The sequence below is a fragment of the Topomyia yanbarensis genome, chromosome 2 (genome assembly GCF_030247195.1).
Source record: "Topomyia yanbarensis strain Yona2022 chromosome 2, ASM3024719v1, whole genome shotgun sequence".
In the NCBI taxonomy this organism is placed as follows: Eukaryota; Metazoa; Arthropoda; class Insecta; order Diptera; family Culicidae; genus Topomyia; species Topomyia yanbarensis.
The window spans coordinates 49525518-49544099 of NC_080671.1; the positions used below are offsets into that span (position 1 = coordinate 49525518).

Here is an 18582-nt window from a genome sequence, read left to right on the forward strand (position 1 = left end):
AGGTTTTTTTTACGCGGGGGATCAGGCCGCGTAAATGAAAACCGCGCAAATGAAAACCGCATAAATTTCAAAATCCCCGTAAATGAAAACCGCGTAAATTTCAAAATCCGCGTAAATGAAAACAGCGTAAATTTCAAAATCCGTGCAAATGAAAACCGCGTAAATTTCAAAATCCGCGTAAAAAAACGCGTAAAAATACCGCGCAAAAAACCGCGTTAAAAAACCTGAGTGTATACTTTTCGAGATAGAGGTATTTTAAGATACATAAGTTTTTTACATAATAACGGTTGAGATTTGATGGTATGTGTAGAACGATTTTTTGTCAAAATATGACAGTCAATCACTCCTCGAAAGGTTCTTAATATTGAACCAAACACCCTGTATTTTCCAATAAACTTATTTTGGTATTCCGCAGTTTCAATATATTTTATTTTTAGGTATCTCTCATTCTCAAAAAAAATCATTTTTTCTATTTTTTCGTTTCGGTTTTTTTTTTATTTTGTTGTGAATTTTTCTCTTCTCCATTTTTCGGAAATTTGTGCTTTTCTTTTGTATGGATTTTTTTCAAAATCCATTAATTTTTCTTTATTGTTTATTTCCATTACCTTTAGCACTTTCATTTTCCTCTTATTTTCTTTTAATCTTCTATTTTGCGCTTTTTCTGTTTTTCATTGCATCTAGTTTTAAACTCTACTTTCTATGAATTTATTTATTAATTTTTTTTTAATTTTCTCCTTTTTTCTTTGTAATATTTCAATGTTTCCCATTTCGTCATACTAGACCAATTAAACCATTTTGATCTTTATATTTTCTATGATTTCACTTTTGTCCGTTTTTGGATTATTTTTACTTGTTTCTGTTCCCTATATTTTGTCTTGAATCTTCCGTCCAATTGTTCCTAATTTTTTTTTTGCTATTGCTCCACCGCACTTATTCAGTTATGAACTAGTTAATTTAAAAAAAAGCTTTCCATAGCTTTTTCTGCAGCTATTTTATTTTTATTGATTTATTCCATTCTCGTTATCGTTTCGTATACTTTTAAATATTTGGAAAATCTGTTCCTTTTTGCCTGGTTTTATTCTTTCCATTTTTTATTTTGTTACAATTTTTTATATTTGATTCATTTTGTATTATTGTTATTTCTACGTCTAACACGGTGGATCCATTTTGTTCATTTCTATATTCGTTTACATTTTGGTAGCATTGTTTTGATATTTTTTGTTATACTCATTTTTCTGTCTTTTGATTCTTTTCCGGTTTTCCATGCGCATGATATTTTATTTTTCATTTTGTAGTTTGCCCATTTTTCATCATTTTTACCAATTTGCGATATTTTTCTATTTCTTCAATTTTAGTCCAATTTTCTTTTTAAAACGATTGTTTCAAATATTCAATTATTTTATGTTACCATTTATTCAATTTTTTTCATGCTTTCAAAATTCAACTTTTCCATTGTCTTAATATTCTTCATTTTTTTATTTTTTTTTAATCCAGTTTTTTATTCAATAGATACAAATGCGTTTCCTTGGCGATGACTTCATTTTCTGTTGTTTCTTCGCTTTGAATTTTTTGGATATTAGTAGGTTTTTGACTATTTGTTTGTTATGAATCATTTTCTAATATTTTAGAAGCACCATTCTCGTTTTGTTCCATGTTATCTATTTATTATGTTTTTCTTGTTTGTTCCTTATTTAGTTTTTGCTTCTTTCTCTCTTTGAATTCTACCTCCATTCAATGTTCTTTTTGCCTTTCTCATATAACAAGGTTATGCAATCACTCTAAAAATCGCCAACCTAAGGCCCACTGTCATATGCCATTCGACTCAGTTCATCGAGATAGGAAAATGTTTGTGTGTGCGCAATTTTTTAAATAGTAAGGTTTAAAAAGCTTCAAAAGCCTGGCCTGTACTGTACTGGCACTGTGTGGAACTCACGTTCGTGCCTAACCACCAAAAAGATTCCTTACTCTTTACGCCCTTCTTCTCCCCGGAACTACGTCAAGGTATTATTTCGTGGGCGGGGGGTGGGGTTTCTTTGTGCTGTCGTCGAACATCTTTCTCCTACTCTATCTCGGAGCATGAAATGAAATGACTCGACCTTTGAGATTTGATTTAACTCTGGACTCCTCTCGTGCTTCTTCTCTCCAACTATTACGTATTATCTGTTATTAAGTAAATTATTGGAATCTTAGGATCTTAGCAGGAGTGGCACAGACTCGCTTCGTCGGTGTTGCTTTCGAAGTTGTGGCATTTTTCAGAGGTTTAGGAGAGCCCAATTCAAACCCCTCCACATCCTAGTAAAACTCCCCAACTCTGGCTGTGCCAGACAAATCTGGTATAATGGCATCCCTGGTTGTATCTCCATTCTAAAAAAACTAAAGAGATTCAGCTGTCAAATCAATGTTTTAGAATGGAACTTTCATAAATAAGTATGACAGTCAGAAAATACGATTTTCGAAGAAATCTAGGGCATTCAGTGGCGGATTCAGAGAGAGGGTCCTGGGGGTCTGGACCCCCCTCCCGAATATTTTTAACTTCTTGAGAAGTTTTAAAATAGTTTCTATTTTAAATTCGTTCTAAATTGAAAATCATTCCAAACCAGATTCAACCACCGAAACTAATTTTAATTAAATGAAGGTATTTCATATTACGTATTGTAGAACGAACATTTCAAAATCGAAATTTCGGACCCCCTTCGAATTTTTTTTCTGGATCCGCTCCTGAGGGCATCTGAATTACCTCTGCTGGCTTAATAGCGCCGGGTTCCCCTATATTAAATTGCTAAATATTAGGTATACGAACTTTCCTGTTAGAATATTGGTACAACAAAATAGAATAAAAAGGCTCCGAATAACAAACTTTGCCTGCTCTGAGAACGAGGGTACCATGGCTGGAGACTATACTCCTCACTGTTTTTATTTCGATCCCTAACATAACTTAATAAACAAACGTTTCCACTTCCCTATCCAGAGAATTCGTTAACTGCTCGACTCTCACGTCCCATTTACCAGGAAGTGATTTGACTGTCATGATTCAATTTTCATTCCTAGGGTTCGTCGCGGTGCGGATGTGGGCGGTAAATGGATTGTCCGCACCGCAACCGCAAAAAAATAATAAAACCGCACCGCTTACCGCAACCGCACTTTATTTACCGCACCGCACCGCGCGGTAATGCGGTAAATGCGGTAAAATTTTTATATTTTTAAAAAATAGTGTTGGAAAATTGTTCATTTGTGTAACAGTATATAATAAAATGTTATTTTTATTCACACGAAATTTTAAGAGACTTCTCAGAATGTATTGTTTATAAAAAAATCAACTTTTTCATTTTCTATTAATAAAATTCCGTTCATTTTAAGGCAAACATTATACATTCAAAAACGTTCTACTGCAGTAATAGGAAAACTTTTATTTTAGCAACCCTTCAGTTAATTGAAAAAGGGGAATAAAAATGTAATAAGAAATGAAGTTGCATATTTTTTTCTTTAAATTTTCATATTTTCAATACTTTTGACATATGAAAATAAAATGTATGATTTTCGCATTTACGTAGTAAAACCACCTTTCGTTCTTAAAGGATTTTTACCAATAAAAATACCAGTACTTCTATATAGTAGCGCATATATTCCAATACAGTGAAATAAAAACATATTGTATTTCATAAATAAGAACGGCGCCATATTTGACGAAAAAAATGCTCTATACATTACATCTAATCAGGTGTCCGGTCTCAACCGGTACAGAATTATTGAACATTAGAAAAACTGAAAAAATGTATGATTTGTAGCATACAGCAGAAATGATTTTTAAAAATAGGGGGTTTTACGGACAATATATCTCAAAATTCTAACTTCCGCATTCTCAAGAAACAGATGTATTCTCATTCAACAACTAAGATTGCTCCCTTTGAAAATGTATGAAGTGTAATTTTCCTAAGGCTAGTTCGAAAGTTCTAGCATTTAATGTATTTTCTTCTAATATTTTGCCAATAAGCCAAAGGCAAAAACTTCAATTGCAGTGAACGGGAGTCAAACTATGTGGTATTTTGCAAAAAAAGCTTCAAAAAAGTTACAAAATAGTCTCAACTGAAAAATATTAGGACTTAATTTGGTAAAAATTATAGTAAATTTGAATGGAAGTACACGAAAAGAAGTTATGTAGCATACTTTTTGAGAAAGAGTCCATTAAAATTGACTGTAGAAAAATTCACATTGAATTTACACAGCAATCAAAGAAGATAGAAATACGATACTGATGAACGAATGATAGAATAATCATCCAAATTTGGACCCCTCCTTATTTTGGACGCTTTCATACATTTGTATCCTTTACTGCCAATTACTCCAAATTCGTTTTGTTTGATGAAGATAATTATAATCTTTGGGTTGTGTTTAAGTCCCAGCATAATTAGTTCATCTCTAATTCCTTTAAATTAGTCAAAATTCGCAATTGAAAAATTGATATCGAAAACGATTCACAATTCCACGATTACCAACAGAAATCGGGAGAAGTGATGCACTTTTCAATTGGATTTAAGAGTACAAATTTATTGTTTTTAAATGATCTAATAATTTTGTCTCTATTTGGATCTTGCATTTTATGTATTTGAAATGGTTAGTTTGTGAATTTTTACTTAGAAGTATCAAATAACTAGTCCAAAATATGTCGTAGAAATAATAGCGTCAAAATATTTCGGGCGCAGCTAGATTTTCTTTTGTAATAGCAGTCTGTTTATCAATTTAGAATAATCAAAATTATCACTTTATCAATTTTTTTTTGCGGTGCGGTTGCGGTAAAACCGCGCGGTAAAAGCTCTTTCCCGCACCGCATTTGCGGGAAAAAGAGTCTCACCGCACCGCAGATTTTGCGGTGCGGGTGCGGTAAATACCGCGCGGTTGCGGTAATTACCGCAACCGCGACGAACCCTATTCATTCCATTATATTTACTTGAGTGGTTCCGAAGTTCTTCCCATTTAGCTGTCGTCACAGCTATTTCTGTAACCCAATTTCTGTCCTTGTTATCCATACACAATATCCCCCGATACAATTTCAACAATAATTATAACATCAGTGACCCCCGCACCCCACCTAATGGAAGGATCGATTTGTAAGGGACACAAAAAAAATTCGAATCAACCTGAAACTCTACTCACCGATTATAATCTGCAACAGTCGAACCACATTCATTGGACCGGGCTAGTGTTGAACCTTGGCAGCAGCATAAAAATTGTGATATAGTTTCGCCAGTTCGGATAACCGTGGATGACGGTGGTGGTGGTGGATGATGATGATGCTGGGGGGGTTGGTATCTGGAGCACACTTCCGTCTTACCCTAGCCGGACAGTCTCACTCACACCACATGGAGCTTCAATTACTGGCACACACACAGCCCTACACATATGAGTATTATAGTGTAGTACCACTAAAGTTTTCGCCGGATTTTGTGTGAATTTCTTTCATTCTTTCGTTTTACCACAGAAAGTTTTTCTTCTGCGCTGCTATCGAGGAAATATCGTTCGGTTTGCGGAAATTTCACGTTTATTGCTTTTCCTTGTGTCTTCGATTATATTCGAACGCTTGCTCGTTACTTTTTTTTCTGTTGATTTGCTTTTTTTTCGATTGTACACTGTTGAAAGTTATACTTTTTGCACGGGTTATAATGGCAATTTCTCGTTGCTACACCTTTCCGTACACAGGCCACCGCTACATTGAGCGAATTGCTTCATTTCGTATCAAGTAGCCGTCTTGTTGAAAGCTAATCAATTTATTGCCATTGAAAACAGTTGACCCCGACTGGGGCTGGTTTCAATTTGAAAACTTTCGTCCTGCTGTTCTCGTGTAGTTTGGTCTTCGTCACTGACGAGCACTGTCTTCACTTCGCACTTCGATGGCACCAGAGGGTGGAAAATTGGAAACTCGAAGCCGATGATGGTCGCCTTAGATGGGAACCACTTGTCGCCGTATGTTGAATCGATGCATAATTCTGGAGGGAAAAGAGAGAAATCGAATAGAATATAAAGTTTCATCATCTTGTTACTTTCGGGTTACGTCTGGAGTTTTTGAAAGCTACAGTGAGGACAGTTAAAATATAAGTTCGATTTTGAAGGAGTGAGTGTGGGATGTTCATGGGTCTTGCACTTGTCTTAGTTGGCAAGACTTGTTGAATAAATTTAGGCTAGTTTATATTCATGTTGTTAAACAAGTCTGAACCGTTGAGTGGGTACATTTTCATTCTTTTGGTTATTTCACCTTTAGAGTTGTTAAACCTTTTGTAATGCAGTGCCGACTATATTGCCACAACAATTTTTATTCTTATTTCTGCTCAATGATATTATATTGGGTAGTGGAATAAATTTCAGCCTTTTTCCGATAGTTGGTCGGTGTTAAGTTAGACCGGACTAAGTGACGTTTTATTGATTTCGACAGAAACTAGTTTGAAATTTGAATCGCAGCATCCTTTATATTACAATTCGAAAATTATTTTTGCCATAATTCATGCTTATTGTAACCTATTAGAATTCTGGCAAAAGTGGAATGTAGCCGAAGAAATTCTTCATCCAGCGCTGTCATTATCTCATTTTTGACATTTTGCGACTTAGTCCGGTCTGACTTCCCAAGTAACAAATTTAGTTTTATGGTACACTTGTTTATTACCTTCACCAACAGGCCCCTTGGCCCCAATGGTGGTTTCTTAAACTAATTACATTTTAAAATTGCCAACATTTTCGCTTTTATCGCATTCCGCGTCCGGTTGAAGTCAAAGGCCGTCGCCACCAGGGTTGCCAAAATTAAATCTGTATTTTTATCCTAAAAAATCTTTTCATCTGTATTTACTATTCGAAAAATCTGTGTCGGTATCTGTAACGAATCAGTTGACTTGTTTAACATTTTGGTGGATTATCTATCGGAGATATTAATTCCTGTGGTTTAAATGAGTCAAGCAAGGACCTTTTCGCCATAAAAACACTACAAATCGTTCTAATATTTTGCATCCAGAAACTTGAACTTTACCGATGTGCACAATGGAAAAATAATTTTCTTCTTCATTTAATGACTTTTGTTGATATATAATGTTACATAGGGGAACATGGGGAGACTTGACCAAGCGCAAAATTCTATTTTCGGCTATGGCGTCTTCTATTCGATTCTTAATTTTTTTTTTCAAAAATATTTTTATACTTGTTTCGATCCCTTAAGGTAATTTTGAAAGTTTGGAGTAAAAAATCCTTTCCTTGCAGAAAATATTACGTGATTAATAAATTTGCATTAAATGATGTAATTTTTTATCAAACTTTGTATGGACATATCTACTCGACTACTAATTATTATTAAAGAATTAATATACCATCTTAATCCTTGTGAAGCAGTGAAATGATTTTACATAAACTGGAACATTGGAATAGTTATTACTAGAATTCGCATGAAATTGAACGCAATAACTAATGTTGGGGAGACTTGACCAAGATTTTATGGGGAGACTTGACCAAGTGGCGATCAGCTGAAGAAAGATACAAAATTCCTAATATTTATTATGCTTTGGTATCTACTGTTAATGTTAATCACGCCATAAAAAAATCCCACCCCAAACATAAGTCTTTATATTTTAAAATTTGTATGCAAAGTTAGCAATAGTAGGACTGATTTCGTGACGTGTGAACATGCAATGCAAGCAGTACAGTTAATCCTTAAAAAGAAATGCATTTAAAAAAATCAAAATTTGTCAGATGCAACTCTTTTATATTTTTTACTGCTACCTAAGGATCTCGACAATAGGGGAAAAAACAATTACAGTATGTTTTATGTCATTATTTTTTGTTATGATTTTTCAAAATTCTCTTGGTCAAGTCTCCCCACGCCTTGGTCAAGTCTCCCCGCAATGGGGAGACTTGACCAGAAAAAACAATCACAGAAAAACTTTTGTAACTTTTCAAAAATTGAATTAAAAATTCTGCAAAAAATCATGAAGACGCGCAATAACTTTGCGCATTATATCTGAATGATTTTTGGGGGATTGAAGGCTTTTTTAGAGATTTATGCAGTTTTAGCTGAAAACCTGGTCAAGTCTCCCCATGTTCCCCTACATTAAGTCGACCAATGTAGCTGTCGAATTTTCGGACAAAAAATTGACAATTAACAAAGTCACAGAGCATTACAATTACCGTTTCCGGAAGTAGACTTCAGCCAGGCGTTTGCTGGGTGCTAACCTGAGTGTATTACAAACCTTTACCTTTCAGAATGAGCGACCACTCTCAAAAGTGAAGATTTTTTAATTAGGCTGTGCACTCGGACGAAGTCGACATAAATAATGACTTTTACTGTGAGCCGGGTTTACCAACACTGCCATTAAACTGTGAAGCAATGTTTGTCAACACTGCTGACAGTAAAAGTCATTTTTAAGTCGACTTCGTCAGCGTGCGCAGCCTATTTAGAGGGCTAAGCTGAGAGAGACTCAGAGGAAGTATTACTGAAACTAAGAAAATATTTCTAAAATAGGTTTGGTAACATCACTTCTCAAAAATCTGTATATCTGTACATACATGCAAAAATCTGTATATCTGCACATACAGATTCTTGATCTGAAAATGGCTGAAAAATCTGTACAAATACAGATTATTCTGTGTTTTTGGTAACCCTGGTCGCCACACTGTTAAAAATTCGCTGGAGTCCGGTAACAGCGCTCTGGCAACCATAGTTGGTTCTCCTGAACGGAACTCGCAGAAGAGAGTTGCAGGCTTGAAGATCCAGACGTCCGAGGATTGTAGAGCAATCCACTCTGGCAGAGAGTAAGTCCGAGACGAACAAGGCTCGAGAGCAGTCCCTCCGAATGCTGTGTGTATCGAGGTGTATTAGCTGGCAACGGTTTTCATAGTTCGGCAGCTGAAATCTGTTTCGCCATGGGAGATGCCGAAGGGCGAAGCGTATGAACCTGCGTTGAACAGCCTCGATTCTGTCAATCCCGTTCTGGTAGTACGAATTCCAAACAGCCGAACAATATTCTAACGTTGAGCGGACCAACGCACAGTAAAGCGATTTAAGACAATATACGTCCCTGAAGTTTTTCGCTATTCGGAAGATGAACCCAAGCTGTCATCCACGATGTATGAAGTATGTGGTTTGAATGTTAGTGCCGAATCCATGATGACTCCGAGATCTTTGATGTGAGAGTGTCTTGGAACACTCGAGCCGAAGAAATGGTAGTTAAACTGAGTCGGTTGGCGTTTCCACGTGTACGTAACGATTGAGCATTTGCTCCGGTTCAAAACCATTCTGTTTAGATCACACCACGTACTAAAGCTGTTCAGTTCCCTCTGAAGAAGCTCGGTATCGGTTTTATCCCGTATTTGTTGAAAATTTTTCATGTCGTCGGCGAAAGAAAGGCGGGGTTCTTGTAATGTGGAATTGACGTCATTGAAGTAGAGGAGGAATATTACTGGACCGAGATGGCTTCTTTGTGGTATGCCGGATGCAGCGAAGAATGGTGCAGATAGACAGTCCTTAATACTGATTTGGAGTTGCCTTCCATCGAGGTAGGAACGAAACCAGCGCAGAAGTTGTCCATGAATGCCGAGTTTGTCCAGCTTCGCAATTGCGATATCATGGTTGATTTTGTCGAAGGCCGCAGATAGATCCATGTATATAGCATCGGTTTGGAATCCGTCGGCAAATCCACCCATTACATATGTTGTGAACGAGAGCAGGTTTGTCGTTGTCGATCGTTTAGGCATGAAACCGTGTTGGTCGTCTGCAATGTAGTGATTGCAGTGAAAGAAAATGGGATCTAACACAACCAGCTCGAACAGTTTTGATACGGCACTTAAACACTAGATTCCCCGACAATTGTCAATGTTCGATTTGTTTCCTTTTTTATGAACTGGAAACATGTGCGCTGCTTTCCAGCAGGAAGGGAATGTACCAGTAGTGAGTGATGGCTCGAAGACTCGCCGAAGTTGTTCAAGAAGCCCGCTGATGCACTTTTTTACAAAAATCGAGGGAACACCATCTGGACCCGGGGAACAAGGTGCTTTCAGTTTGGCATTTGCTGCAAGAATGGCAGCATTATCGACACAAATTCGGTTGATGGTTCGTCCTAGAGAAGGAGTTAAATTGGTGGCGGCGGCGACTTGTTGTGGTGACAGGCGCTCGTTGAAAAAAAAAACGCTTGAAAATTTGTCGGAGAACAGTTGGCAAATTTCTTTAGTATCGGTGCCTAAAGCTCCATTAAACGACATACAAGATGGTAAACCGGATTCTTTTCGCTGCTCGTTAACATACTTCCAGAACGACTTGGGCTTGGATTTCAGTTGACGCTCGACTTTTCGCTGGTGTCTAAAAAGGCGTGTCTGCTTTGCTGTTTGTATTCGTGGTTGAGTTGAAAGTAGTAATTTCGTAATGCAAGTGTCTTATGCTTCGAGAATTTTTTAAATGCAGCTCGTTTGGCAGATTTTAAACGTCTAAGGACGGTTGATTGCCAGGGAGGGTGTTCATCGGTACTAATTGTTCGTTTAGGCACATGGCGGTCGATAAGATAGTTAACAATACTAGAAAACGTCATCGTTGCTTCGTTCGCGTCGTCATTGTTAAGATTTTCGTCCCAGTTTATATCCAACAGCGTGCTAACGATGCTGTCGTAGTCAGCGTTTTTAAAATCGTAGACGATAGAGCTTGAAACGTCTTCAAAATTCACTCCTAGGTTGCCAGCGAATACAAGATGTAGTGGGGGATGATGACGCACCTGCTTGATTAAAGGAGTCGGTGCAGTGCAGCAGTATGGAGCGCAGTCCCGGGCACTTACAAAGCAGAGATCCAATGTGCGTCCATTCTCGTTGGTGACATTATTAATTGGCCGAAGAGTTGCACTGCTGTAGTTGTCCAAAATACAACTGGCATTGTTAATAAGCGCAGATTTTTCAATATCCAATCGTAGAAAACCATTACTTGCCTGGCACCACGTCAAGCCAGGTAAGTTGAAGTCGCCCAGTATTACAATATCATCAGACGGGGCGGCGATCGAGGCGATAAAAGAAACGGAGGAAAGATGTACATTGATCAGGCTGAAATCACGAATTCTGTCAGGTGGAAAATACACAACACACAGGAACAAATAGCGATCGGCAAGTTTCACTGATATCCACACTTGCTCGGAGCTCGCCCACCGGTCATCGTTGATCACTCGGGCTTTTATACCATGGCGAACGGCAATTAGCACACCACCGCCTGATGTCTTGTAGCTGTTGAGGCCACTGCGGTCACAGCGGTAGACATCGAATGTTGAAAGACCTGGCGAGACAGAGTACGGTTGTCGAGCAACGTCTCGGTCAAGGCGATAACGTCGTGACAGCAACCCGTGGTCGCGAGCAAATAGCTGTCCGTTGATGAATTTAAGCCACCAACATTCTGGTAGTAAACCTCGATGTTGTTGGAGGACGGATCACGTACAGCAGAGAGCGAAGTCATGTTGCCGTGTAGGAAGATCCTATCGTCAATCCCACGAACAGTATCGGAACGGTTCACGGTCGCTTGGTCGACTGTGGTGAGGGATTCGAAGCATCCCGAATCAACTGTGTCGCGCCACAAAATACGATTATCGTCGTCGTCGAGAGAAATGGTTGGAATCTGATAACAAGATGTCGGAGCAAAAGGCAAAAAACTGGAAGCGAAGAATGCATCAGCGCTTGAAGTGTTCGGAACAGATGTATACTTGCCATTTTCGGCAGGTTGGAAGACCCTTTCACCCATCCCACACACAGGACCGGGACGACTGATGATCGCTGGCTGCAAGTGCTCGACTGTGGCGGGGGGATCGAGGGATTCCATAGTGCCAACTGCGGTGCGTCCCAGTATGCATTGAAACCCGATGGCGGAATGCGGAGAGCAGGAACAGGGTGGTAGCAGCTTACGGCGAGAGTCGTACGATGAGCTAGAAGCGTGAATCGGTTCAACCGTTGTATCGTTACAATTTGTATAATACTTGCCGAGAAAGGCGGCTTGGAAGACCCTTTCTCCACCCACACATACAGGACCGGGACGACTGCTGAACGCTAGCGGCAAGGGCTCGACTGTAGCGGGGGGATCGAGGGCTTCCATAGTACCAACTGCGTTGCATCCCAGTATGCCATCGGCATCGATACTCCTTCACAAGGGCGGTGTAGCTTGGTATAGTGGCATGGCCAATCGTTGCGGAGTCCTCTGCAGGACCATTAATGGTCCGGGTTGCATTAGAGAAGTACATGGAAAATCAGTCGGCGGGCTCCATATGTTCTGGGTACGGCTGTCTTCAAATTCCCTGAACAGTATGCCTTGCGGCCATGTGTCAGGGTTAAGAGCTGCATCACGGTACTTTTGGTGAACTCCAGCTTTGAAGGATATGAAGTTCAAAGTACTGACGTCTATGCCTTTTTTCACAAGCGGAATAACCTTTATCTCATCGTTACAATTTATTCCTTCTTTACCCATTTTTTCGACAGTCTCTTTGTTAACGCTAGGATGAAAGCGGGAAAGATACATCCAGAGCAACGGCGCGGGAGGTGAAACCGTAACAATGTTGCTATTATCGACTAGCTTTCGACCACCAACAAGAATATTGCTTGGATCAGGGCCATCCTCGCGACGACGTTTCTGAGGTGGTCGAGAGGTACCGGAGTTTGGCCGGACTGGAGGAGATGTTGAAACCTTTCTAGCGAGGCGCGAAATTTGATGGCCTTTAGTTCAGCACAGACGTCATCCGTTTTCCCAGCGATTGAAGATATCTTCAAAATTAGCTTGATAAAACCGAACATAAAACCAATTACACTACAGCACTGCTTCAAGACAACCATAAACCTCTCTTAAGGCAAAAAAGGCCCATTCTTAAGATGGTTCTCAAGAGTATTTTCCAAGGTTTTCTTTAAACTTTCTTATAGTGGTGTTGAAGAGCTGCTTAAAACTAATATAAGACTATCATAAGTCTTGATAGTTTTATGATTTTCTTCAAGAACACTTCTAGTGCGCTACGAAACTGCTTTGTTAGATAGAGAGCTTGGTGTATAGACGAAAAGAATCAGCTTGGGGAAAAAATATATCTATCATATGATATTCCTTTACCAAAATGGATACAACTAGAAATCGATAATATAAGTGGCCAGCTTTTTAAGCTCATAATTGAGAAAATTTGCATGCGATTGTCAGTTTTCCGATAATATGCAATATAAAAGTGCGAAAGATTCAACGCGCCGTGAAACAATCTCTAAAACATTGATTTTTATAGGAAATATTAAATCGTTTCGAAAATTCAATAGTATGTGTAAATGTTCATAATTGTCATATTTTAGATTAAACGCATGCATAAACATTTTTCTAGCTAAGAAATGCATTTCGATCAGTGAGAATCAGTTCAGTATATGAAAAAAAAGTAATTATTTTAATTCTTATGCTAATGGCTACCATTTCGAAGCGATAAAAAATATCCACGACGCCATTACTTGTCATTGAATTTAACTGAAACCACCATAAGATCTTATTAAAACTAATTATTCTTGCTCAAGAGTAATAGGAGTTTTTCAAGATCGTGATAAATTCATTTTTATTTATGATACACTTGAAGAAGAGCTGTTGGACTTGAATAAAACTAATAGGAATTTTTCAAGACAGAAAGGTTAGACGGAAGATCGCCATAAATCCAGTCTATTTAACATTTAAAATGTCAATGTTGAAATAAAAATGCCTATGATTAATTATTATGGTAGCTACAATTCCAACTAAAAATTGTTGATTTATTCCAACAACGCATCTTAAATAGAACTATATGAAAAACTAACGACATCTCGCTATATGTACAGCACCTACAGATTTGCAAAGTTAAATGAATAATTTATCATCATCGAGTTGGCTGTGTATACATGATTGAGGTACATGCCACGGCTTCACTGTTGAGATACTAATTACTCTTGTGAAAAATGTGGTTTTCTTGATATTTCTTCAAGAGTTCTTGAAGCACTCTCAAACCCCGTCAAGCATATAAAACTAAATGCCCTTTTCATAAGCAATGTTAAAACCAGATTCACTATGTAATGCCATGATAAACCTACCATAAAACTCAAATAAAACCAATTAGCATTTGGATTGTTGCTTGGGTTAACAGCGAACAGTTGTCGCTAGTTCTTGTATTTAGTAGCTCGATGATGCATGCTTTTTTAAAGGGTGTGTATTAGACCTCTCCACATTTTGAAAAAGTTTTGAAATATACATGGGTCAGCTCAAATTTTTGTTCTAGGTGTGAATTTAAGAACTTTCGCCAAAAATGGCTCAATTTGGACATGATTTAGAGGTGTCTCCAATCAAAAATGGTTTTTTTGCTATGTTTCCATAGGAAGATCACTTACACTTTGATTTGATAGGCCCTACATGCCCACATTTCATCAAAGGTTGTTCCTTACACATATTTTAACCTGTTTTAACAGGTGAACATAGCTCTAATCGCAATAAAAAATTTGTTAACTGTATTTTCATATAGAAAAATACATCAAAACCAAGAAAAATTAGTAGAATTTTTTCTTGGTTTTGGTATTCTTTTCTATATAAAAATCCAGTTAACAAATTTTCTATTGCGATTAGAGCTATGTTCACCTGTTAAAACATGTTAAGATATGTGTAAGGAACAACCTTTGATGATATGTGGGCATGTAGGGCCTATCAAATCAGAGTGTAAGTGATCTTCCTATGGAAACATAGCGAAAACACGATTTTTGATTGGAGACACCTCTAAATCATGTCCAAATTAAGCCATTTTTGGCGAAAGTTCTTAAATTCACACCTAGAACAAAAATTTGAGCTGATCCATGTATATTTCAAAACTTTTTCAAAATGTGGAGAGGTCTAGTGTGTATGTTTTGAAACACATTATTTGTTTGTCCAAGCACATCGATTGTTTATCAAAAATAGCGATAACGCTCCATCACAACCTGCAAAGAATGATTTCGGCGAATCACGTCTGTACGGTATATACCAAAGACGAAATAAATAAAATAAAATTAAAATAAAACTGTATTGGTAACATTAAACTTTTTCTACAAATACTACCGGCTTTTACATATCTTCATCTTGAACAACTGAATAACTCGTTAGTTTGAGATTGCAGAAACTCAAATTTTACTATTTATGTTTTGTAATTTGAGATTCCTAATGATTTTGAAGAACATTTGATCAATGGAAAAAAAAATTTGAGTTATTCGAAAAGTTCCTATTCATTTTCTTACAAAATACAAAATTTTGTCGAAATGTATTTTCCTACAGGCTCTTGCATGTCCGTTGTAACTAGTATTGTTTCTTCTTCTAGTATTTTTCACTATCTCATAGAATCGAAATGTCTTCCACATATTTCCACATCTTTCAGTTATTGGTGTTCAAAAGGGCGGTATTTTTTAACTACTTTGTTCAATAACTTTTAAATTTGGAAGTAGATACTATTGACGACTACGAGAAATATCTGTATTTTTATGATTTCAATAACTTTATAAAATGTTTTAAAAATTGGAAAGATCTCAGAAAAACATTATAACGAAAAAAATATTTTTTGAGCGCCTCCTATAAACAACGCAGTTTGCATGTTTCGCCAGTTTTCTCGTAGTATAATATTTTCCACAACTCTTTCATTTAATTTCATTTCATTCATGATGACTCTATTTCGACATTTTGATGAAATAATAATTCTCACTTTTAGGTTCAGAATACATCAAATGAAAGAGACTTCCACTCCAAAATATTCCTAACACATTAAACGACTAAAACCAAATTCTAAAGCGCAATTAAAAACCCCATATTTTGGTACCATTGCGACCACTGCTATGCGATAAAGTAACACTCTAGCGATGTAATTGATTTCGAGAACTGTGTGACTTGCCAAGTCTACGCCACTATCCAAGTATGTAGGGTGATGAGCCCATTTTCGCCATGTTTCTATTATCACCTTACCCATTTGAAGCCGTTGATTAGAGCAGCGTCTGCCATCTTTGTTCAACGCATTGAGCCAAATGGTAGTACAACAATAGGGGCTCTCGATTCGAGTTTTCATTGCGCTCAAACACGAGAATTTCACTATTCTCAGCGCATTTGTGTAATTATCTTGGTTCTTAACAATGAAGCAAAGCTGTTGATACCAATTTGTACCAATTCCAATGATTGTAGGCCAAGCAGTTAATGAATCAGTGAGGCTTCCTCCTTAGTATGGTGAAAATAGGCTCAACACCCTATTTCCAAAATTCGAAATTTGTTCCTTCCCTTTACCATCGAGCTGCAGTCACCTATGGATACAAACCGTGCAAAATTAGACCAAAAGCCCTTGTTGACGTAAATTTATTACCTGTTATGTACTTTTTGCCTATCTCATATAAAAAAAGGCTATGCAATCACTGTAAAAATCGACTTTTTAACCGAGGCCCGGAGGGCCGAGTGTCCTACACCATTCGATTCAGTTCGTCGAGATCGGCAAATGTCTGTGTGTGTATGTATGTGTGTGTGTGTGTGTGTATGTGTGTGTGTCATTTAAACTCACACAATTTTCTCAGAGATGGCTGAACCGATTTTCGCAGTTAAGTTTCATATGAAAGGTATAACGCTCCCATAAGCTGCTATTGAATTTTTAGTTGATCCGACTTCCGGTTCCGGAGTTACGGGTTGAAGAGTGCGGTCACACAGCAAATTCCCATATAAACTGGTACCACCATGATGTTCAAATGATGTAAAACATATTAAAATTGATGTAACATTACTCTAGTTTGCGGGTCTGGATCACTAATGATCAATCAAAGCAGCTTTGACCACATTGGCCACCTATGACAGTTCATGACGCCCCCGGGGAACCCGCCAAGTTCCTAAGCTAATATCACACCCACTCCCCAACGAATTCTCTACCGATTTTTACAAACTTGATTTCAAATGAAAGATACAGTAATACCATTGACTGCTGCTGAATTTCATTCTGACTCTTGCTTCCGGAGTTACAGGGATGTTAGTAAGGATACACTGGAATTTCCCATATAAATCGGTACAATCGTAATACCTCAGAGGCTAAAAACTATTGAAATGGTCACCAAATTACTTCTAATCGCAGATCTAGATCACTGATTGCCAATCAAACATTCTTTGAATATATTGTCCACTATCGACGATTCCGGAAGTCTGGAATTCCGGGCATATTCCACAATTAAAGTCACATCGGTTCTTCGGTGATGACTGAACCGATTTTCTCAAACCAAGTCTCAAATGGAAGGCAAAATATGCAGTTGAGTATTACATCGCCGCCCCTCCTACACCCGCCTTGCCCTTACACCTCCCTCCTTCATCACTCCCCTCCCTTTGGACCACCCTCACGCCCGCATTTCCTTCATCCACCCCGTATACCGAAATAAGATGAAGGATTTCTGACGCATCCTCCACTCTCACTCTACTAACCCCCCATTCCCACCACTTTCAAACCCATTCCACCAACATTTCAAAATATAATTACATGATAACATTGAACTCATGCTGATTAAGGTAATTAAATACTATTCTTTTGCCTTTCTCATATAGAAAGGTTATGCAATTGCTCCAAAAACCGACTTCCTAACCGAAGCCCGGAGGGCCGAGTCTCATATAACATTCGACTCAGTTCGCCGAGATCGCAAAATATCTGTGTGTATGTATGTATGTATGTATGTATGTATGTATGTATGTATGTATGTATGTATGTATGTATGTGTGTGTATGTGCGGATTTGTTAACAAAATGTCCACATCGGTTTCTCGGAGATGGTTGAACCGATTTTTAGAAACTAAGATTCAAATGAAAGGTATACTATTCTCATAGGTTGCTATTGAATTTCATTTTCAACCGACATCTTGTTCCGGATTACGAGTTGAAGAGTATGGTTACAAAACAAAATTTGTTGATTTGTCTACATCGGTTTCTCGGAATTTTCTGAACCGATTTTGACAAACTTGATTTTAAATGGAAGGTCCATCAGCTGCTGTTGAATTTTGTGTGGATCCGAGTTCTGGTTCCTGAATTACAGGGTGATACGTACGATCACGCAGCAAATCTCGATTCTAACGAATTCTGCGATGAATGTAAAAAGGTAAAATTTTTGCCTTTCTCAATAGAAAGGTATTGCAATTGCTCTGAAAACCGACTTTGTAACGGAGGCCCGGAGGGCCGAGTGGCATATACCATTCGATTCAGTTCGTCGAGTTCGGCAAATGTCTGAGCGTGTGTATGTATGTGTGTATGTATGTATGTGTGTATGTGCGTCTGTGTGTGTGTATGTGACCAAAAATGTCACTCATTTTTCTCAGAGCTGGCTGAACCGATTTTGACAAACTTAGTCTCAAATGAAAGATATAACGTTCCCATAGGCTGCTATTGAATGTCTGATGGAACCGACTTCCGGTTCCGGAATTACAGGGTGGTGAGCACGATCACGCAGAAAATGTCGATTTTAATAAATTCTGCAATGAATGTATAAAGGTGAAACTTTTTCCAAAATATGACCAAAACTGCTTCGATTTGTAGTATTAGGTCACTAACATCCATTGAAAGTCTTTTTGGCCCCATTGGTCACCATCATCGGTTCT

At 37.9% G+C, this 18582-nt stretch overlaps 1 protein-coding gene across 1 annotated transcript in view; it reads right to left on the bottom strand.

Annotated features, from left to right (window-relative positions):
* The window catches only part of LOC131684571 (neural-cadherin-like), a 1488321-nt gene that overhangs the window by 920650 nt on the left and 549089 nt on the right, over nt 1–18582 (bottom strand). Inside the window, exon 4 of the mRNA XM_058967571.1 lies at nt 5152–5981. Within this exon, the coding sequence (XP_058823554.1) occupies nt 5152–5185 (34 nt within the window). The 5' untranslated portion in view covers nt 5186–5981. The remainder of the gene's footprint in view (nt 1–5151; nt 5982–18582) is intronic.